Source organism: Cavia porcellus, unplaced genomic scaffold (genome assembly GCF_034190915.1).
Source record: "Cavia porcellus strain 051 isolate PalLab524CR breed Dunkin Hartley unplaced genomic scaffold, mCavPor4.1 scaffold_22, whole genome shotgun sequence".
Lineage (NCBI taxonomy): Eukaryota > Metazoa > Chordata > Mammalia > Rodentia > Caviidae > Cavia > Cavia porcellus.
Window position 1 is genome coordinate 18,214,439 of NW_026947505.1, and position 24,843 is coordinate 18,239,281.

The 24,843-nt window shown below is 35.9% G+C and overlaps 1 protein-coding gene across 6 annotated transcripts in view; it reads right to left on the reverse strand.

Annotated features, from left to right (window-relative positions):
- Lama2 (laminin subunit alpha 2) overlaps window positions 1-24,843 on the reverse strand; it is a 553,946-nt gene that overhangs the window by 321,382 nt on the left and 207,721 nt on the right. For all 6 annotated transcript variants that reach the window (XM_063232872.1, XM_063232874.1, XM_063232873.1 and 3 more), the window contains exons 5-8: window positions 20,304-20,483; window positions 15,696-15,785; window positions 14,253-14,370; window positions 9,315-9,493 (exon numbers count right to left, since the gene is read on the reverse strand). In XM_063232872.1, coding sequence (XP_063088942.1) covers window positions 9,315-9,493; window positions 14,253-14,370; window positions 15,696-15,785; window positions 20,304-20,483 — 567 coding nt within the window. The remainder of the gene's footprint in view (window positions 1-9,314; window positions 9,494-14,252; window positions 14,371-15,695; window positions 15,786-20,303; window positions 20,484-24,843) is intronic.

Sequence of the window (24,843 nt, forward strand, 5' to 3'; positions counted from 1 at the left end):
CAATGTGAAGTTTCTGCCCAATTTATTTTTAAGAACCTCTTTCACGTTGATCATGATAGGATTGTTCAAATACAAATTTATGTTTGGTGCACTAAAATATTATTGAATCTTTGAATTAAAAACTTGGTTTTGTAAGAGGTTGCATAACTGGAAAGAAAAAAAATAGAAACTAATTTAGAAAAGGAGCTCATGTCCCAGTATGGCCACGCACAGGCTGGGGGCGCTGTGCAACTTATTCACTTCCCTGTAATATGACGATGATGATGAAAGCACCTACAAAATTACTCTGTAAATCAAAATTAAAATAAATAACATATAAAGCATCTCATAAGGCTTCTAGACTATATTAAATACATAACTAGTAGATTTTACTGCTTTATTTTAATTAAATGAAGTTAAACTATGCTAACATAATGTACGTATATGTTTTCTAGACAAAACAGGAAAAGAACCAAAACTAAATTAGATGTTCAGAAACCCCTGAAATGGTGCTGAGTACAATTTATGTATATACTTGTGTTTTTCATTCATAAGCAGAAACTTGTTAGCTGATACACTTAAAGGCATTAAAACTAGAGCTGTTTACATGTGAGTGCTTACAGTTGATCAAATGTGGATTAAATAAGTTAATGGAGAAGTTTCAAAATCATCACTTGTTCAAGCTCATTCATTTCTCTGATTATGCAATAAGAATTATGCATCGCACAGACTGCAGTCTTGGTTCCTGTCCTAATTTTACAGGATTATATTTTGAAAGGCAATAACTAAAAAACATATGCTACGTAGTAAAAGAGAAACACAAACAAAGCCCATGAGGCAAAAAAAAAAAAGGAAGAATATTAAAATGCAAGGAAGTCAAGTGGTGTTTTGGAGAAAAACTAACATTTTTACAAGAGCTTCAAACATGAATAGCAATTTAAAAGTGGAACTGGAAGAAGAAAGGCTTCTACCCAGAGAAAACACCAGGCCATTAAAAAAAAAAAAACTGTGGCATAGTACAATATGTTGTTGTGCATTAAAAAATTGACTCAGGAACATGATTTATGATCTCAGTGATGAATGTCAGTGGTTGAAGGCCTTCTGCCCACTATAATGTCTGCAGTAGTTGAAAAAACTTGCTTGAATTAGACTGCTCACCAAAAGGTAATCAACAAGGTTATGTAGATATGCCTATTCTGATTTTTAATTTTATTAAAATAATTAAGATTATAAGACAGTCTTCTAAATACTGTTACATATATTTCATACCTAAAATATATACACATATCAATCAAATTTACACAAATGTAAAATCAAATTTTGAGAAAAGAATTTAAAGAACATCACAGAAATAAATTATGTTCTAGGGTACAAAAGTTTATTTTCATAACTTTGTAGAACTTTTCCCAACTATTAAGTGCTTGCAACACTTGCATATAAAAAATTCCATTTAGCAAAAGGATTTTTATAAGTACCTAAACATCAAAATCTAATACAGATTCACTTAATTACTTGACTTGTAATAAAAATTTGATCAAGCTTCCAGGCCTGATTTAATAGTGTGTCTTGTAGAATAATATATCATCAGATGACAATGATGAATTACAAATCTTGGCCAAAACAAAAAAAAATTAAATTATTTGAAGAAACCAGAAGAATGTGATGTTTGAAAGAAAAAAATACACACAGAAGAATATCCATCCTCAGAGAAGGCCAAATCCAAATTCTTCCTATCTTCACATTTCAAATGCTTAACAAACCATTATTGGTTAGATACACACTAGAGAGGCCAAAGAATGAAGGAGACAGCAATGCTGGAAAGCTGAAAGCAAAGCTTTCAGGTGCTCCACCATAAAATGAACAGAAAACAGAGTTTAAATCAACTAAGCTAGAAATGTCAAATAAATATTCCAAGTCTTCTCTGTGTTCTAACAAATAAAACCTCCTCAAGTTTCCAATGTCAATCAGTCAGCTTACTATTAATCAGAGAATGACTCAAAACCTCCTCAGGAAGATACAGAATGTCAGGTCTCTATGTTGTATTATCCAGAATGTCACTTAGAAGCAATCATTGCATCAGAGGCAGTGGACACACCTTGAACCCAGCCCCCAGGGCAGGCTAAACAGGAAGATTCTGAATTCAAGTGCTGAGGTGGGGACTTAGTTAGGACCTGTCTTAAAATTAAAAAAAAAAAAAAGAAACAAAAGGGCTGGGAATCTAGCTCAGTGGTGGAGTACCTTCAAATGTAATCCTCACTGTAAGATAAATAAAATAAATAATTAATAAATACAAATGTGATACTTATTTAATACAGACAAGCTAATAAAAGTAGACCATGGGATGAACCGAGTACTGAAACACCACATTTCGAAGTGTCATTGCAGATACTGTGAATATACCCAAAACATAAAGGAAACAAATACTTTTACTCAGTGAACAAATGAGATATTTCAGCAGAGAAACAGAAACTATAAGAAACAATTCCTGAGAGTCAAAAGTACATATGATGTGTGATGGAAAAACAGTGAGTGTTTAAAACTTAAAAACTTAAAAGACACATTGCTATCAATCCTCCCTCACTTCAAACACATTTATCCCCACATTTTTGCCACTTTCTGGAGTGGTTCTGGAAGCCCTCTTTCATGAGAACACAGCACAGTTTCTGAAGCCTGCCTTTTCATTGGCTGGCACAGGAGACCTAATTCACCCTTTTTTCTCACACACTACAAAGACACTAAGGGAAGAAAATGTCCAAACTTCCTCATAAGTGATGGGAACAATGGGATAATCGTGCTTGAAATGTGAGGTGGTTTGAGGGGCCACGGGTGATTAATAGCCATGGAGCTTTTACTATAAGAATATTTTTGATACCTAAGCATGCATTATATTTTTGATCAAGCCTTGTATCTCAATTTTAAAATTCTCTGGCTGTGCTTAATGTCAGATTACAAATGACAAGAAGAAAACACTTCAAAGTAATGACACATGGCAGATGAATAATCAAATATAAAGAACAGAGAAAGAGAAAGCTTTTAAAAATAACAGCACTGCCTCATTAACCTATCAGGAACAACCCAGAAGCACGACATGTATGTAGTTGGACTGTCAGGAGGAAAAGAGAAAACACGGGTCACAAAATACTTTTCAGGAATTAGGACCTAAAATTACCTAAGTGTAGAATTAACTCTCTGTTTATTGTTTCACAAAGCTCAGTGAATTGAACAAGATAATCACAAAGAGATCAAACATAAACCCATCGGAGTCTAACAGATTAGAATATATTTTGCAGAGATAAAGACCAAAACATGGTTTTGTAAGTCATATAGAGTCTCTCTTTCTCTTCCTCCCTTCTTTATCCCTCATTTATTTTTCTCTCTTCCTATTTCTCTTCTAACAAATCTTTACCAAAAAAAAAAAGTTTAGCTTACAGATCACATATAAATAGACCATAGACAAGAATGGTTGAATTGTCAATTTTCTGTTAATTGTACAATTCCCAAAAGTACATACAAAGAGAGTATGCTGAAATTAGCTAGTAAATTAAAGATTGTTATGATTTGTATCTAGATGCTCCCATAAAGCTTTTTTAGCTCATAAAGGAGACTTTAGGGAAGCCACTGGAACATGGAGCTTTAACACTTATGAGTGAATTTGTTCACTGATAAGCTGATAGCTAAATGTAGTGTTGGGACAGAAAGCCTGGTGGAAGGAAGTGGTCACTGGGGCAGTGGCCTGGAGGAGTCTTTCTCCCTCCTCCTGCCTTGATCTCTCCCTCTCTGTTTCACCCTCTCTTGTCCTTTGTCATGGTTTATGTCTGTGGCCCCCAGGCCTCATGCATTTGCATTGTGCATTTGTGATTGGTTCGTTGTCTAGTGCTTGGATTGATGGTGTCAGTGCTCCACCCACAAAGGGGTGGAGCCAGGATGTGATATAATGGCAGGAAGAAAGTGTGTTTCTCTCTCCTCTGCTGGTTTCTGCCTTGCCATTTGCAGCCACCATAAACTGTGGCCCAGCCATGCCACCCTGTCTTTGAGCCAACTAAGTATGGACTGAAACCTCCAAAAACTGTAAGAAATAAACCTTTCCTTTCCCAACTTTGGGCTTCAGGTATTTTGTCTCAGCAACAAGTAAAAAGTAACTAAGACATCCTTCTACCACCCCCTCTGCCATGCCTTCCTGCCTTGGAGCCAGCTCACCATGGACTGGAGCCTCTACAAATGTGAGCTGAAGCAAAGCTTATCTCCTAAGAGTTGTGGAGGCTGGGTATTCTCAGCTAGGAGAAGGTAACTAAAACAAAAATACATTATGTATTATGTTCTACACATAAAAGAACAAAGATGCAAATGATGGCTGTGTTTTCTGAAGAATCAAGGAAATAGTAGTGGCACACTTTTCAGTGCTAAAAATACCTAAATGTACATACAATGAAAATAACCTTCAACAATGAGAGGAAAACCATTTTCAGATTTGAAAAATCTGAGAGAACTTGTCACCAATATCCTGTGCTATAAAAAATGCTAAAAGGAAGTCTTCAAGCAAAATTAAATAGATATAAACTAAATGTTACTATAAATGGTTGTGGAATATATATATATATATATATATATATATATATAGTGCAAAGCTATCATTTTTCTCTGTATTTTTTAGGTCAGTTGTACTGGGAGCTTAGATGCAATGTATGAAAACAGATCCCAAAAGGTAGGTATAGATGAAACTACACTATTGCAGAATTTTAGGGACCCTGAACAAGAAATGGTTATTAAGAATGCATATCATATTTACCAGTCTTTTCCCATGAGTTGGTGCCAGCTGTGGACTTCAAGGGAGCAGAACAAGACACCAACAAGGAGCCAAGCCCTTTATGTGAGTTGGCACCATGCATGGGCTGCTGGGAGGGAGAACAAGATGCCAGCCTTTCCCCATTAGTCCGTGTCATTCATGGACTGTGAGGGAGAACAAGTAGCCAAAAAGAAACCAAGGGCTGCATGCAAATTGGTGCCAGTCATGCGCCACTAGGAGGACAAGATGCCAGTCCCTTCTGGCATATGGGCTGGGAGACAAGAGGCCCCCTCCCCGACCAGAAGCAATCAGCTGATCCAGAGAAACACAGGCTGAGGTAATAGCTACTGCATTAAAATACAAATAATGCTTATAGCCTTTAGCGTTTCATTGACTTTGCAGGCCTAAAGCCAATAGTCTGATCATCTATTCAGAGGATAGCAACATGCAGTATAGCATCTGTGAGAAATCTCCTTCTATAAGTGGTAGCCATTATTAATTCCCTAACGTCTTGTTTTGAATTCTTGTGTCATTTTCTTTTCTTTTTTTTTTTTTTTTTTTTGGTTTGGTTTTATTCTGTTTTGTCTTGTTTCATTTTATTATATCCAATAGCATTGGCAAAGATAAGATATGTTATTGGTAGCCATTTTGGATTTACTATTATATTGTTTTGAAGTACTTTATTGCATACATTGTTTTTTATTGGTTATATTCTGTTCCATTTTGTTTGATTTTTACTATGTCTGAAGGTATGGGCAGCTATTCCAAAGACAACAAGAGGCTTTATGGTAACTATTGATGACTTCCTTTTATCTTGTTTTGAAGAGATATCTTGTATCTCTTACACTGTTTTATTTTGATTTGCTTTATCCAGTTTTATCTTGCTTGGTTTTATTCTCTTTAAAATAAAAATTGTAAAAAATGCACACTGTAATCACTGATTCATAAATTAAAGACATAAATCAAGGGGTATGGCTGACAATATGGCAGCAGAAATAAAGTACTGAAAAATATTTTTTACAAAGAATACAATAAAACATCAAGAATTTTATGGAGAAAAACATAGCAAAACCCAAACATAACAATAATTACATTATATAGATATAGACCAGTGGTAAAGAACCTAGGCACCTATGTTGCAGTGAGCTGTTTGTATCACTTAAAGCTCTAAAAGCTTTTCACCACTGGTAAAAAATAAACATACAATTTAAAAAGACAGATAGGATAAAAAGCCCTGCATTTATTTTATATTTATAAGACATCTGCTTTTCAATAAAACTAATGGTAGGTTCAAAGTAAGAAATTGAGAAAGGTACACAGAGTTAGCATAGGAAAGCAGTTATCGCTCTATTACTAAGAAAGGAAGCAGATTTTAGGAGCAAACATTCATCCAAGATTAAGTAGAGATCTTTATAACTATTAAAATGTCTAGTTATGTGGAGAATCACCACATCTATTTCCCTGAAAACTAGCAGTGATTTTGTTTAGCTGTGAGCAGTGCAAGCCGGTATAGAGATGATTTTCCTAAACTGACTTTCAGTTTTAGTCAAAGAAGCAAGCAGACAGTGCATGGGCTACCATTGCCCCACCCCACCAAAGGCCACAGGTGAGCCCAGAGAGGTGGGCTGTGAGATAAGGTCTCCGTTGAGGCCTATGTGACTCCAGTGAAAATTCCTTCCTTGAACTGACTATAAAATAGGTTACTCTTCAATCACAACCAGATTCTGGCTGTTTTGTTCCCTTGGCAAGAATGCTTTGCTCTCTCTTTTACAAGCCTTGCCTGCCAAATCACCTGTTTAGCACATCCGCTGCAACACCCTCACCATTTTCCCCAATGTGAATGTGATCAATAAATATTGAGGCTCTGGCTGTTTTATGGTCTTTTGTCTCCCATAAACACTGGCCATCCCTGATCCCTGTTGCATTGCTTTTTGTCTGTTGTGCTTTCTTTTTGCTGTGTGTCATAATACCCCACAGGAAACTGGGGATTCACTGCAGGGGTACCCCATAATGTTATATGATATAAAAATACATAGATAAGATTCTAAATGTGTGTGCTATGGGAAAAAGGATCCTTCTTTGCTGTGGTGGAAATTCAGACTGGTGCAACCACTGTGGAAATCAGTGTGGAGAGTCTTCAAAAAACTGAAACTAGAGTTTCCACTTGATCTAGCTACTTCTCTTGTTGGTATCTTCCCAGGGAATTAAAAGCATCACAGCACAGTGATATATGCACACTCATGTTTATAGTAGCACAGTTTGTGATAGCCAGATCTTGGAAACAGCCCAAATGCCCATCAACCGATGAATGGATAAAGATGTGATTGTTTAGCACTCAAAATAGTAGAGTATTACTCAATCATAAAGAAATATAACAAAATGAAAGGGAGGAATCCACAATTGTAAACTGAAAAAAAATCTATATTTATGGCCATTATCTAGTTCAGGCCCAACTTCAAATGCATGTGTCTGCTCACCAAGACACCATGACTGAATGTTAAACTACATCCCAATTAACTTGAAAAGTTTGCTAATTTACACAATATGTTATCAGAACATTAATTAATCATACAGAGTTCAATAGAAATATGACACTTAAGACTAACTATTTGGGGCCAGGGATTCAGCTCTGCAGCATAAGTGCCTGCCTGGCAAGATCATGAGTTCAATCCTCGGCACCCCCAAAAAAGGGACTAAATATTTGAAATTTAACAAAGAAAAATTGACAAAAGGAATTCAAAATTATTTTTAAATAAGTGGTACTGAACATAAAGCATTTCTGAATTTGTGGGAAGTGACTAAAAAATAGGAAGGGGATTTATATTTAAATCCTTATATTATATAAGAGATTTAAGGCAATAAGTTTCCAAGTTGCTACATAGTAAAATAACATGAAATTTAAACATCAAATGACTGTAGATATAAGTTTAAGAGCAGAAATCAATAAATAAAGAAAAAGACAAAATGTTTTTTAAAAGATTAAAAAGATTGATAGACCATAAATGTAAATCCTCAGGAAAAAAAAAAAAAAGAGAAAAAACAATGTAAAAATTTTAGGAATTCAGGAGATGTTATCAGTATAGATTCTTTACACTTTCTGAAAGATGAATAAATTTTTAAAAAATTATAGCAAAATTTTGACTACTTGGATGAAATAAGTGCTTTTAAAAATGCACCATATCAAACCTGACTCATGTAAAACCTGCCTAGCCTTATAATATATAATAATAACTTAATGCATGTAAAATTTATTTATGTAAAGAAAGAAAGCGGCTCGGATAATTTCACTAGAGAATTTTATCTTAAAATAGTATGAAAGATTTTAAAAATAATTTCAATTTTACACAATAATTTTATATATCAGAGGAAGAGAATGCATTTCCCAGACTTAGTTTTTGAGATTCATGTCCTACACAGAAATGAAGACATTATAAGAAAACAAGATTATAGACCAATATCCCTGTGTGAAGACACAGCAATGCTTCCCTAAATAAAACCACCAACACAAAAAAATTTATAATATCCATAATTATTTGGAGTTGAAGCCACAAATGGAAAGCTAATTTAATATTTTATAAATGAATAAATGTAATTGATTTCACTGAGATGAGAAGATACTTATATATATTTTAGCAAAGCAGAAATACTTTTGTCAAAATGTAAAAACTCTTTAAAATAAAAACTCCTCAGTAACCTAGGAATAGTGGGGAACCTACACAATGATTTAATTTCTTTCTAAAAGTTAAAAAATTCCTAAAATAAATACTAATATCTTGACTTTAATAGATACTTCATGAGCAAGGATAACAGCAATGGCCAACAAACACTTAAGATGAGAATTCATGTCATAATGTGAAGCCATTACCATTAGAATGTGTAAGTGGAAAAGGTCATCAACCTCGTATATTAGTGATGATAGAAAGAACTAGAACACATCTAAAAACCTGGTATTTTTGGTGACCATGTAAAATATTCTTACTCACTTTCAAAATTTCAGTTGTATATTGCAAAGTTAAATGCATACGTATCATTTGAGAAAATCACTTTATTCCTAGTCATTCGTATAAGATAACTTTAGAAATAATTATATAAAGACTTATATAAGGCTATTTGCAGCAGCAAATAACTGAAACCAACAGGAGAAAGGAGTGAACTTTATGTAGTCGTGCAGAATTTTACTCAGAATTTTTATATAAATTACCGATTGATGTGACATCATGAGTAAATCTTAAAACATTGTAAACAAAAGAGTGAAGACACAAAATACTATGAACCACATAAATTAACTTCTATGAAGTTAATTAAAGCACTAATTCATGTTCTAAATATCAGAGCAGACCGGAAGGACTCACAATGGCATTTTCTGGAGTACTGGAAATGTTTCCTATCACATTCTTAAACATTTGTAACATTTTAGTTATGAAGAGTTCCGAGTCTCCCATTAGATTTTGAAATGCGACATTTTAGAGAAGCTATGCAAATTATTTTTATGCACATCTTTTGCATATGAGAAAGCAAAAATAACACTTTACTGCAGAAAAGCACACTTTACCCCTTTGGGCCGGAAGTAGCCATCAGTACACGTCTCGCAGTTGATACCGGCCGTGTTCTGCGAGCAGTTAATGCACACGCCCCCTCCGATGTACTTCCCGTGGATATTCAAACTCAGATTCCTTCTGGCTACGTTTTCATCGTAATAGCATCCTTCAGCTTTTCCATGGCAATTGCATGCTGGAATATTGGGAAAAGCATAAATAGGTAAACATTAATTTGAGATTTCAGGTATGTCCAAAAATTATCTTGTTACACATTTAGCATCCATATAAACAGATATATTTAGAAAGTATTTGGGTTCATGGGACATGTTAATTAATTCACAGTTTCAACAAAATTGGAGATAATTAAACATAATTTAAAATTGAAATTGTCAATGTTTTACTGATTTCTTACTGATTTCTTATAAAAGTGCAACTTCATATGGCTCAGCACATGATGCTCTATTATGGCACGTGATAAATTATTGAACAATAGCACTGAAAGATTGACAGCCAGGTAGTGTATAATGAATAATTACCATGGTGAATCTCTGCGCTGGATTCATGGGTAAAAACGGACAGGTGGAATATCATTCTTCTCACTGAACAACTAAACTAGAACAACCAAAATTTACTTGTTTAATATGCCAGGCTCTGTTTGACTTGTTTTGTATTGCTTATGATGGACTATAATTAAAATAGATCACTTTCTTATTTTAGGAATCTGAGCCAAAGAGAAGCGTTGTAACACATCAAAGATAAGCTCCTTCAATGCTGGAAGTTAAAATGGTGAAGTTAGTTCCAGAATCTGCATCCCTGACCGGCACGTTCCACCTGTGAGTGAGATGCAGGGTAGCTGTCCAGCATAAAGGACAGCATGAGGGCATCTGTACTGCATGTTTCTGACCTCTCCTCTAATTAGCAATCTGTGATATTAAACTGCTTCCTGAGTGTCAGATGTGTGACACTGAAAATTCAAGTATAAAAAAGATATTTTATTAATCACCCTTATAATTGTCTCACAAAGGCAAAATACTTAAAATAATGTTGGAAACAAAGAAAATATCTCAATAAATATCAGTAGTAGTATCGACTGAACAACGATGATAAAGATGGTAATTATGGCTTGTATAGCTACGTGAGCACAGGGAGAGGTGAAGCTTATGGAAGTAGAACTTCTAGCAAACTGGCATGTAAAATTAAATTTTAATAGCTTGAAACTTTTCCATCTAGAAATGCTGTATAAGATAACTCCACAGGCGATGTGACCACATTTCCTTCTAGCTTCACCAACGTTGTGTTTCATCAATATCTCGCATACCATTAATAAACATTCAAGTACTTGTTTGGTGGGTAAACACATACTTTCATAAATTTTAATTAATACTTTTTCAATTATGAATGTGATCACATCTTTGTTAGGTTGTAAAAGTCACATTTTTCTGAGAAAAATATATTTGACCTTTGCTCATTTTAACAAGTTTATAGGATTTCTCTTATTGATATGTGGGATCTTTTAATACAGCAACTATATTATCTCCTTGGCGTATTTGTTGCAAATATTTTCCCCATTTTGTTGACTTTATTTAGAATGTGTTATTTTTGCTACTTTAATGGAGCTTCAAACTTTATTCTAGGAAACACATAGTAAGATGTACAAATCTGTAGGCATTATAAATAGCTTCATAGCTGTAGAATTATACCCAAGAATACTTTAAGCATCTTGTTTTAGAAATGTATTGCAAAAAAAATAAATAAAGATCTTTGCTCGCAGTATAGAGGAAAATAAAGTGTGATACAAACTTATTCTCACACTATGTAGAATTGGTGTTGCCTTGTGTTACACAGACAAAACATCGATGTCTGCAGAACAGGCTTTTGTCTATTCCTCACCAGGTCCTTTCTATTCCTGTACATTGCATCCCCGGTTGCTGTCATTCAACTCCCCTGCCCAGCTCGGAATCTACAGCAGCAGAGGATAAGGACAACCCTTCCTGACACAGAGCTATTTTCTGTGCTGGCATCTGCAGCCTGCTATTTCACAGACCGTCTGAGACGTGCTATGAAACCATTCTCTAAGTAAAGGCTTAGCGGTGGAAGGAATACTCAATCTTTAGAGACACACTTGTCTCTTGGCTTAAATAAGCTAGTTAGGTGAAAATCCACATTAAACTCAAATGAATTAGAAGGTGATCATCCATTTTATAGAGGGATTTGTCATGTCACAGCAGAATTTGCCTAGGTATAAGATGAGTGAATGCAATTCAAGCTTGAACAGAAAACTTTTTACTTTCAGGAATACATGGATTGCCAAAGCTCAGTGTAGGGCTGGGGTGTAGCTCAGGGGCACAGCACCTGCCTGGCAAGCACAGGTCCTGGGTTCAATTCTTGGTACAAACAAAACAAAACAATAAAACCTCAATGTTGGTGTAAGAGTTTATGGCTCAGATGTCCACCTTAAATTTGTGGGTTTTGAAAATATTTCTTCTACTCTAGAAAAAATTGAAAAAATTATTCTGTCACTCCAATATTCAAAAGATGCATACAACAGCAAATGGAAATCTTTTGTCTTGTTTTTCTCTTCCCCTGTTGCTAACACATTCAGTCCTTCTTTTGGGTGTTTGTTTAGGCCCCCTAGATATATGAGGGCTGAGTGGTAAAGGATTTTGCAAATGCATTTAACATGTAACTCTGTGACCTGGTGGCAGAGACAAAAAGAATCTCCATCCCCTAAAACTGCTCTCACTCGGGATGTTGATATTTTACACATACAAAAAAGATAATTCAGCCAATATTTAAAGGCATTTGGAGGAAATGTTCTTGTGTGGATTTGCACACGAAGTTATCCTGAGGAATGGGTGGAAGAAGCTTTGGGAAACCTGTATTTGCTGGTTTGAGGTGGGAGCAGTTGAAGAAAATCTGTGATGGTGGTGACCACAGCAGCCCGTGTCTCTAAGCATGACCCACTGATCATGAAGGTAGCTTTACAAAAAAAATCCAAAAATATCTTTAGAAAAAAGGAGACACAAATTAAAAAGCAAATGAATGTAACTGCAGAAGACGACAGCTCATGCAGCATCTTAAACTGAGAACAAAACATTCTTCATGGCTGGAGAAAATTTTACAGTTCAGATGTGCTAAGATGCAACAGTATTGAAAACCTATGAGGTCCAACAAGTGATGGTTGGTAATTATGATCTGGATTAATGTTTATTGGATGAATATGTAGTGTTGAAATTAGGGTAAGACTTCTACAATTTGTTTTGAAATCTAATAGTCCTATTAAACTGAAACTGTATGGTTAGGGTTGATTTTTCAAAATAATCATTATTAAAATGTAGTTGAATTGGGCCTCATGACAGTTTAGGGTTATAGTCCTGTCAAAGACTGTTTTAAGGTTTTGTAGCTTGGGAAAATCTCTAGAAGCACAAGTTTCTCAAGCATCCTTGTCACCATGTGGGTCCCGCTGGCAGTATTAGGCTACTGTTTTAGCTACAGCACTTTGTAGGTATTTTTCTTTAGGAAAAACTATAGTCACTTAAGTACAAAGTGATAATTTAATTTATAAGTAAATACTTAATGACATCTTTGCATAGTCAGTCATTTTATTCCTTTTTAATTAGTGGTGTATTTCTTGGGGGTCACTGCCCAATAACTGTATAGCATAAAGTTATATATAACAATAATTATTATTACTGATAAGTTATTGGTAATATTCTTTAATAAGAGTAGCTCTAAATGCCTGCTACTCACGCTCTGTATTTTAAAGATATGTCCACCTGTCATTGCCCAGCAATTGTCCACGTGTCTGCCCAGCAGACACGGGCCCCTGCAAGATTATTTCAGCACTGTTCACAACAGCCAATATATGGAACCAAGTGATGAACACATAAAAAAAGTAGACTGTATCCATGCTGGCATATTATTAAATCATTAAAATGGTGAAATGTTCTGTGATAAGTTGGGTAGAAGTGGATAGCACTACATTAAGCCAAATAATCCAGGCCCAGAAAGACAAATAGCACACGACTCCACTATATGTAAAATCCACAAATGCTGGCCTGGTAGGAGATGAGTGTGGAGCAGAGGCACTAGCAGCAGGGAGAGAACCCCGGAAGTGGAGATGAAGGGCTGACCAGAGCGCTGAGTCAGAGTTAGACAGAGGAAGTAAGCTCTGGCTCTTTGAGAAGAAAATGCAGAAAATAATATTTTGAAGAAGCTACGCGAACAGATTTTGGGTATTTTCACCACAAAGAAAAAATAAATGAGAAGATAGATTGCTTACCCTAATCAAAACATTTCAAATTATGTACATGTATCAAAATATCATATGGCACCCATAAATGTTTATGTCAGATCTATACAGGTAAGTATGCATATTTCCAGGAATTTTATCTCTTGTCCTTGTCACCTTTTCCTCTTGTACCATTCGCAAACACTGTCCCCAAACACCACCTCTAGGCAAGAGAACTACTGAATCCTGCAGAACGAATTTCACTTTGATTTTTTCTTCCCTTTTAGGCGATGAACATTCAGGATAGAAAGTTAGAGAACAGAGCAGAAAAGGAAGGGTCTACAACAAGCCAGAGCATGATTTGGAACCATTTCCCAAGTATGTGCATTTAGAAAGCTGGTTTGGACAGTCGAGGTTTTATTTAATGTTTATTTACAACTCCATAAGCAGAGGGTTCACCTACCAACAATGTATGTGCAGCACGTTTTTAACTGTTTTCCCCCAATCCTCACACAATGGAAGAATCATAGGTGTGACAAATATCCCCAAATATGAAAACAAAACCCCGGAAAATTAAATGGCTAAGGTAACAGGGTAAAGAATCAGCCAGCTCTTGCACTGGATGAGACAGACAAGCTGGAAACAGGCTTTCTTCCTGGCACTCAGCACACGTGTCCCAGCATGAGAACAACACCCACTCGGTTGCTTCTCAAGAACTCACGTTCACATTCCGTCTTCGTCAGGAAGGTGCCGGCTCGCCACGGCTTCTGGTGGAACCCTGGGCAGCACTGGTCACAGCTGTCACCGCAGGTGTTGTGCTCGCACTCACAGCGTGATTTCTAGCCACAGAGCGGGGAGCACACCGTGAGCATGCATGAGGGTTGCAGAGGAAGCAAGTGTCGTTTTGCAAGGGGAAAACTTCTACAAAGTGCACCAAAATGTACAACTGCGCTCAGGCCAGGCAGCCTCGCTGCCTGCCTTGGAGTGGGTCCCTTGGACCAACACCAGCTTCGGATGGTCCAGGCTTGTCCTGGAATCCCTGGGTTTATGTTTGGAAGAGAAGAGAAGAGAAGGCCTAATAGGATGTGGTCTTGAACACTAAATTCTCCTGCTTTGATGCCTGAGGCCTGCAGATTTTCTGGGACAGATGTGTCTATTCCAAGGCATCTTTCAAGCACTGTTAACACTTTTGGATGTGGCAAAAGAGGAGAAAGTTCATTCACCCAACTGTGCAGCCCGAGCGCATAGGAAGAACCGAAATCTAGTGACTCTCATAGCTCGGGAAGCACTGGGCATTAGCACCACCATGGTGAACACCCGCCTTGCAGCAAGCAGCCTTACAACCTCACCAGAATAACACACCAGGGTTTTGATCATCCTAGGAGATAGTTTCCTATAATCCGCTAACTAGAAGGCCGCTTTTGGGGTAACACTATTGATGGTAGAGTTGTAACTGAGGCAAAACAAAAGCAGAAACACTAACCACGGTCTTGCCAGCATTCACTATTCTTCCTACTTAATATATTTCTCCCTTACACTGCGTGGCAGATAGTTTTGAATTTCATCAGTTTATTTGTGACAAGCAAAACAGCAGCTCATTCATCTTGTTCTTTAGAATTTTGCTCACCTAATGCATTGCTATGAATGCAAAACCCTCTCAAAAGCATTCCAGTGTTTTCTGCCCTGGCAGGCCACTCTCTGGAACTCTCTCTTCTCCTCTCTTATTTTGCTTCTGCCCGACCTCAGCCTCCTGTTCCATGGTCATTTATAGATTTGCCCTTCTACCCATTTTTCATTTGTTTGCATTAATTTTTTGATTAAAGTGTTTTTAAAAGAAATGGACAGTTTGATGGATGGTAGGTATTCTCTAAAGCTAAAGCATGTGGCAGGCTGTCAGAGCAAGAGAGGCTTCAAAATAGATACCAGTTTGGAACCTTTTAGGAGGGGGAAAAAAACCTAATCTGTTTTCTGATATCGTGATGGTTGACTTCAAAGTCTATCATCTTAACTGCCAGCTCCATTTCACCCTGGCACGGCTTTGTGTTACACCGTCTAAGTGGGGACCCAACACCCGTTCAAGGGTTCCCTGTCAGCAAAGCTTTCCTGTGAAACATTTTACAGTTCAGCACTTCATTTTCCCAAAGCGTACTATAAATATACATACATTTGTGGCTGGATCAAGCGGACAAGCCCTGGCATGACCATAGCAGATGCACATCCCTCCAACCGAAATATCCTTGACAGAGTAGTAATACTGCAAAAAGCAATCCAGAGAGAAATCCTGTTAGGGCGGCTGCGGGGTGAAAGCAACAAAAGCGATATTCAGTTACTATTTTAATTTTTGCTTTTATGCTTCATGGGAAGCATGTTTGTGGCTCTTCAGGACAGCGAGGACTCAAAAAATAGATGAAGTAACCCCTAGCTTTCCAGCCCTGGTCTAGGAGAAGATTGATTCTAATTTATATCAGGTTGGCACAGAAGACATTTCTTCCTGACGGGCAATATAAAGGCCATGCTTGCGCACCCATTGCCAGGAGTGGTTTTTTGTTTTTTAAATCTGAGGGTAAGGATGATAAATCTTCCTAAAAGTCATTAGACATGATTTCTTGAAAGAAAATCTCTGTCATCAGGTGACCTCAATACTCACCTATCTCATGCAGGCTTTTTTACAGGATAGATTGGATTTAAAAAGCCAATAAACTTACAGGAAATTGTGCTGTTAACAAGTTTTTAATCCAAGCTTTGAAAGTTTGGATAAAAACACTAAGTTTGAAGTGCAGAACACCTGTTTTATTATTATTATATTGAAATGCTCCATTACTTTCCTATCTGAAGCTAACACAGGGATATGCCTCTAATATTTTAATCTACCAGCTATTTTTAAAGATTATTGTTATTAGAGAGCTGGACTAATATTAAAATTTTAACTAATATGTGTGTAAAATTTAATCATCCTCAGAGCCCTTTGCATTATCATGTGATATCTAAAGAAACTCTTAATAGAGTATGTTTCTATTTTCCTAATTACACATGTGAAAAAATACGTGATTTAGCAACAATATGTATGCTGAAAACTATCTCAGTTCCCTGATTCTCCCCTTTCTCCTACTTCTTTCTTTCTCTCCTCCCTCTTCTTCTACTTCTCTCCCTCCTTTTGTAATTTATACATACTATCTTTACAAATATTTTTCTTACATTATCTTGACATTCCTCGACTTTGAACTAATGATACCTGCTATGTGGATAATATAAAAATCTCCTTTTCACTTAACTTCATCATTTAATAACATAAATATAAATGGATCTATGTGCTGAAAATGCTGGCATAGAGTCTAGGATGCCTTTAAAATTGGGAAATTGATTTTACATATAAATGTAAAATGCTTTGCTTTCAAATCATGAAGAAAACTGGAAATTCAGTACCCTATTTTTATATATTTAAATTTGTATGTAGTGTTTATTGAACTTGAGTACTTTCAAAAGTCATATTTATATGTTAACTTGTACTGTACTATTTTAAAGGCTAATGCACAATGCAGTTATAAATAATAGATGTGCACCCTAACCCTCACTCTGCCTTCTGGAAAAAATGATAAAAGGAATACTAATTTATTTTCATTGATTTTTGTTACCCTGATAGATATACTGCCACGAATGACTAAATTTCACTTCAAAATTACTCGGTCTCCTTTACTGTATATTTTAAATCATTCACAATTATAATTAAAGGTCATTTTAAAAACATGAAGAATCTAAATATTGCTAAAAAATAATGATTACCTCTGCAAAAGGCAATTGACAATATGCTGAAATATAAAAAAAAGTAAAGTGTTTCAGGTTTGGAAAAACAGGGTAGCAAAACATCTGACATGTTGTATGTGGATCATTAAAATGTTTAGTGTTTCCAATGTGATTACGGAGAGGTGAGCTGTGGGTGAGTTATGTACAGAGAGAAAAAGCACGGGAGGAATGTTCACTGTTCAGGATCTGTGATCCTCAGAGATTTAGCAGCTAGTGGCAGAGATTCTATGTGCTTTATTCAGGGGTTCTCTCCCTATCATCCTCTTCCATATCTTGTGCTTCCAGTAATACAGCAGATACTTTGTTGCGTGGACTTGTCTTATGGACTTATGGTTGAATTGACTCCCTTAGTAACACATAATATCTTATTCATGTAGCTAACCCTAGTGGCATATTAGAGACTGTCACATTAATTAATGCAGTGCACCATAGATGGAAAGGTGCACAATTATCATTCAGGGAAATTGTTATGGTTTATGGTCAGATGTGCACCTTACCCCCAGCCTCATGGAATCATGGATGCAGCCAAATTTGGTATTTGTGATTGGTTTGCTGTCTAGCTCTTGGATTGTGGTGTGAGTGCTGCACCCACCCAAAGGATGGGGTCAGCATACAGTGTAATGGCAGGTAATAAGGTATGACTTCTCTCTTTTTTATGTCTTGTTCCCATTTTGCTACAGGAGCAGCCATGAACCACTGCCCCTCAGTTATGTCATTTTGCCTTGGAGCAAAATGAATATTGATTGAAACCTCTAATTTGTAAGAAACAAACCTTCCCTTCCTTAATTTTGGGCATCAGGTATTTTTGCTTTAACGAGAGAAAAATAATTAAGACAGAAATCTAGGCTGTTTATCAATACCATGATTCTATAAATTTTAGTTTAAACCAGGCATGGTGGGTGCACATTTGTAATCCCAGCATGTGGGAGGCAGAGGCAAGAGGATCGTTGGGGGTTCGAGACCAGCCTGGACTACAAAGTGAGCTCAGCCTGAACTACATAGTGAGTCCCTGTCTCAAGACAACAATAAATAAAATAAAGCAAAATAAAATAAATTCTAGTTTAACATTGGAAGACAGCATTTCTGTTAGCTTCATTGATCAAAGATTAGTAGGAAAGATGGTTTAACCTTTTGTGGTTTTATTATGTTTTTTTTTTTCAATCTAAGGGTTGAACAGAAGGTCTTTTCACTGAATTATACACCTTCCCCTAACCCTTTTTAAAATTTTTCAAAATGAGACACTGTCTTGCTAAGTTGCTTAGGCTGGGCTCAAGAGTATAATCTTTTTCCTTAGCCTTACAAATAAAAAAATATTTTTAAGTTTTATTCTATCACTCTTACTAAACACATATTGAAAAGCACATCAACAGTACCTTGTATGATAAATCAGTTTACAACAAAACCGAATAAGGATATTGTGCATATAGAAGAGGTTTTCACCGAAAAGTCCATAATATAGCCGAATGAAATACAGTTTTCGTACTTTTTAAGTATAGGAAGGTGGAAAATAAGAGTCCTTTGCTACTCAGCAAAGAAAAACAAGTCTGAAATGGAAATTTAGGAATCAGAAAAAAGAATCTCTTGGTTCAGATACATATCTATGTTTACGGGCCTATTTAGTTGTTTTTTTAAAAACCCAAAAACAAGTATCAGAAGAAATATCAAACTCTTGCTAAGAAACACCAAGATCAATATGCTATTGAAACATCTGGTAGAAATGTTATAGACAATGATTTACTAAGTATCGTGATATTCATATAGTGCTGGAGTGAAGGTAAACCCACTGGGGAGAACACTCTTTATCACGGGCTGTGGTTTAAGCTGTCTTTCCCATTTTTTTGACCAAATCTTCATATCAAAGGCACAGCAATTACAGGTTACCAAGGGAACAGAGTAGTAGATTTTACTATTTGCAATCAACTATTCCAGCGCTGACACATGAGCCAATAAACTGTTAGAATTTATAACTGGATTTGTAAGAGTGATTAAAAGAGAGCAAAAATAGTACCCTTTGGGGGAGAAAATTTCTTCTACCCCAGATTTAATAGGTCAAAAGGATATTAAAGAATGTTAAATTATTTAAGATTTTTCAAAAAACATAAAAGAACTGTGAATAAAAAAAAGAGTAAATCTTTCTGGAAAAATATGTGGCTTTGCAGTCTGTAAAGTAAGTAACAGAAGTGCAGCTTAAACATTTACCATAATAAGTAACAGTCCTTAATTCCATAAATTGTGGTAGCTTTGTAGATTGTATATATTGTCTTATTTTTAAAGAAAAAACAAACAGTATGTTGATACGTTTTTTTCTCTATAGCAGTACTTTTATAAACTATGACTTATGGTTCTTTAATGAAACATAGAATGAAACTATTTGATGACACCAAATGGCCAATAAGTCAATAACAGTGATATCTGAATACTTTCTAGAACTTTCTAGAATTGTACATTCTCAGCCCTTTCTTAGATCTACTAAATTAAAATCTGTATTTTTCCAAGAATATCAGCTGATTCCATGCACAGTCTACTTTAAAATTCATCATTCTGTGGTGTGTGTGTGTGTATGTGTGTGTGTGCGTATTGGGTCATGATATAAAATGAATTCTTTAATGTAGACTGTGACCCAAAATGTTTAAAGACTTGACTTTCAATAATGGCTCCTTATAACCAATTATAATAATAGTACAGATCACCTAACATGACAAAAAGTAATTTAGTCCTAAAAAAATTATGGGCTAGATATGATTTTTGTTTTACAAGAGAGGAAACTAAAATAAAAAGAATAATAAAAATTTTCATAAAGAGTACACACTCACTAAGCGGCAGAGCTCAGGTTGGAACAAAGGAAGGCCTACTGAATTTTAAAATCTTCCACAATCACCATCCCCACAAATCACTGAGAGATTTCTTTGTAAGTTCCCTAAAGGATAATTGAAAACATGGGTGTCATATAATCCATAAAATCATAACTCACTCTCCTGGTGACAATGGGGTCAATTTCTCTTGGATCTTTGTGAGCAAACATCATCAAGTCGGCATTCAAGGTGCGGATCCTCTGAAATCGCAGCCGAATGTAGCGGGCAGAGGTGAATTCCAGCAGTTCAGGAGAAGGATCGTCAGCACTTGGTCTCCCGTTGATCAAAGAAATGTGAATCTACACAGCACAGAAAATGGTTCTGACAGTTAAGTTTACCAAAATTAAACACCTGCTTTTGTTTGCTCTTTCTTAGAAAACTAATGGTAAGTTCCTGTTCTCACAACTATGACACTTACCCATGTTTATTCCCCAGAAAACAGTGGAGCGATTGAGGGATTTCATGATCTATTTAGCAAGTAGCTATGCAATTCACTTGCATGTGTCTTAGATGTTCTATAAGCTCTATTCTTTAAAAATAAAACTAAGAAAGCAAAGAGCTTTTTATTTTAATTAATGAACCAATGCCATGCTGGAGCTCTAAGCAAGAATTCTACTTCTGAACTATATCCTCAGTCCGCTGGGTCCTACAACTGCCTACATTCCTCTTTGCAAAGTACTGTGTCATCTTGCCCTTTCCAGGGCTCCCATAAATTCTTTTTTTGGGAGGGGAGTGCCAGGGATTGAACTCACAACCTTGTGCTTGCAAGGCAGGCACTTACGCCGCTAAGCTAAACCCTTGGCCCTCCCATAAATTCTTAAGTCCATTATCTAATAATCTGATGTGTAGTGAGAAATAAGCTACAAAATTTTGATAGAAACTTAGTTATTCTGATTGAAATCATCTCATTATATCTACCTACTTATTTCAACTTTTATACTATATCTACATCTAAATGCATTTCTATTAAAATATAAGGAGCAAAATGGATAAATACAAGTGACTATTAGACAAATATATGCTTACAGTAGGCAACTTCAATATAGTTTTTTTCTTTTCGTGATTCATTTATTTTTTAGTAATTGATAGATCAAGAAGACAAAAATTTACTGAGGCCATGACAGGCTCTATGAAAAAATATTTTCTAAGGAAATAGATTAAGCCTGGATGAAACAGTGAATTGTTTATGAAAGTAATTTAGCTCCAGGAAAATACTCAATCTAATCAGACCTCTTTTCATGTAAAAATGGAGACAGTTCCATGGAACTTCCCTCCAAAGTACAGGAAGGTAATGTAGTCACAGGGATATCTGAAGAATAGAGAACTCTAATAAAGGACTAACTGCTGGATAAAATCAAAATAAACATAATAAATAAAGGAAGCATATTTTTATACATAAAAAATTATCATAAATCAACAAAGAAAAAGACCCACAACATAACACAAAAATTGGCAAAACAATACAGGGTCTCTACTGAAAGAAACAGAAATGCATTTTAAACAATTGACAAAATACTGAAACTCACCCATAAATATAGATTAAAAGCATGCTGATAGGCTTATTCCCTTTTTTTAATTTGGAAATACTCATGAACTTTGATAACCTTCTCTGATGGCAACAATTAATGTGTTACAGAGTAACTCTTACACATATTGGTAGCAATAAAAAAGCACAGAACACCAACAGAAATTAATTTGGCAGCAAGTAGGTTAATTAGAAAACCACAAAATTTTTCACTAAGTAATTCTATTTCTGGAAATTATCCTATAGATATAAAATAATACTGCACGGTATTACATATGGACTAGATGTATGTAAGGCATTGAATATTTCCTTTCTCCCACCCCAAATTCACGTATCAAACCCTTAATCCCCATGTGATAGAGTTCAGAAGTGGGTGTCTGGGAGGTATTAAGTTATGGGGGTAGAACTCTCATAAGAAGTCAGCAGTCTACAGTCAAGGAAAACAGTCCCCACAGTAACACGACCGTGCTGTCCTGGCTCCCTGACCCCAGATGAAATAAATTTGTATTGTTCACAAGCCATGCAGCCCATGGAGCTGAAAATAGCAGGTGGAATGGACACAGGCACTGTATTCTTGCAGCATTTGTAGTTCACTGCCAAAGATTAGAAGTAACCTAATATTCATCAATGGGTGGTCAATTAAATAAATTATGCATCTATGTACTGAATTTTGTGCAACCATCAAACAGATTATTAACTATGGAATGTTTAACCAAATCAAAACTGTTAAGTAAATGGAAATTCAGTGGTAGGTTGTGAGCTGAAAGTGCACAGAGAAACCCGGCTATGCACATGTGTGCAGAGGGCTGAAATGACGGGGGTATTTATGAGGAGTTGAGTGACAGAGCAGATGTCAGGATGCAGGATAGATTGTACTTGCACTGGGCTGCTATGACTTGAGGTCATCTTTTGGAATTTTCACCTACTCCTAACACACAAGATGATATATCAGGTGTGTTTACTACATTGTTCTGATGAAAGATGATGCTGTGTACTTCCATTCCCAACATCTTGCCTTTAGATGATCCTAGTGAGCCTTTTACAAACTGACTGCCAATAAGTTATGTGTGTCACTCGAGGAACACAGCGAACTCTACAATGAGACACTAATTCTGTCACCAAGGATAGACTCAGAATGCCTCGTAATTAAACTATGAAATTTTCCAATGCATGGAATGTAAGTTGGATACTGAGTAAGAATAAATTCACCTACCACTTTGGAAGGTGGCAGAACGCAAGTTTTCCTAAAATACTGATTTTGAAATACGAAACACCCTCTACTGTAGTAAATGCTGAGACTAAGGTAGATATTGCATACTCTGCAATTCTGGCATTTAGCGGGTGAGCCAAAAATATGTTCAAAATTAAGCTCTCTACTGCTTAAAGAGGAATCAATTAAATGTTAAAATAACAAATAAATAGATGCATGGAGCTATTAAGCTATAAGAACTAGTTTCTCTTAGAAACTCATTTTGACACCAAAAAAAAGCCACCAGTGACCTTGAATTCATGATCAGTTACTGTGAAATTTGTCCTTGACTAATCCCAAAATACTATTTAAAAGAAAAGGAAAATTTGCACTTATAGGATTAATTGCTGAGCATGACTATCATTTCCTTGGTGTTTAACACAGTGGTGAACTTCATTTGTGCTCCTTAAGTAATCTGTGAATTCTTCACTTAAACACACAAATTTTTAAAGAAGGGATGTACACGTCTCTCATTTAGATTAATCAGCCATCTGATAGTACCCTAAAATATTCAGCAAAAAACACTTCCTTTCACAGCGTTGGTATTTTCATCAAGTTCTTCTGCCAACTAGGGTGAGCAGTGTCAGTCCCAAGCTGCGGCTTGGATAGAAAGCCAGCCAGCTGTTTGGCCCTGTTGTATACAGCTTAGCTTCCTAACATTATTTTTCCTCTTTCTTCCTTTAATCCACTGTCCTTAAAAACAAGTCATAATGATATTTTCACTAGCATGTTGCTATATAATTTTAAGTTTACTGGGTAACTTAACATACATCCTGATTCCTATGGGGTGACAACTGGGGGTAGTGTCTGTCTTCAAGGAAGATGACAAGCACCATCCCCGAGACCACCATGGCCTTGTTGAATGGCCCTGGGAACTCTAGGGCAGCCCAGTGCTTCTGAAATAGTTTCTATTACAGACGTGTTGGCAGGTGTCTGTTCACGCTGTCACGGGAATTCGCTCCAACAGAAAATGTCTGAATACAATTATCAACTGGCTTCTGAGCTTTTAAAATTTTCTCTAAAAAAGAGTTTTTACTGATAAATAAAAGGAAAAACTCAGTAGAATGCCATTTCTTTCTTTTGGTTACCAAATGTCTACACCAATATTATACTCAAGTTACCTAAATTATATTGTTACTAGTTCATACTATTCTTACTAGCACAGTATGTATCATATTTTCCTTGCAGAAGGATATCACTTGTATTTCTCTGTTGCATTTTCACTTTAAAATAAATGTAAATATATTTTATTGAACAAATAATCTGATTTGTTTAATAAACAAATATTATTTTAAATATTAATATTATATGGTTATATAATATGATTATAAATCCTTATTATATGATTATATCTATTATCAGTGACTGGAAGTGACAAAGTCCCAACTCCTTCCTGACAATACAAGTTTATTGCAGGAATGCGTGGAAGGTGATCGAAGACTGTTGAAAGATCATTAAGTGCTAGAAACTTTGAAAAGAGAGCTTGAAAAGACAAAATTAAAATGTAGCGTGCTCTCTTAACACATTTTCAAAATCCCATTTGTATGATTAATTTCTAAGAGGTGCTAATTAAATTAGTACAAGCATTTGAAAGTGAAACTGACCAGAGGATTTACAACAACAAATCCATATTTGCAGGGGAAGATTAGCTGTCTATTCGTGTGGTCAAATAATGCATATATAAATGAGTGGATAAGATATCCACAAACCTCCTAAATATAACCACACTCCCGTGGTCTTACTTCAGAGAGGGGAAAGAAGCTGAAGAAGGTAACTTTGGAAACAGGCCTACATAGTTTTATTTTCGACTATGTAAGAAACGAAGTACGGTGTATCGGGAGAACAGAATTAAGCTGGAGGAAGCCTAGGTCAGTGCAGTAACTCG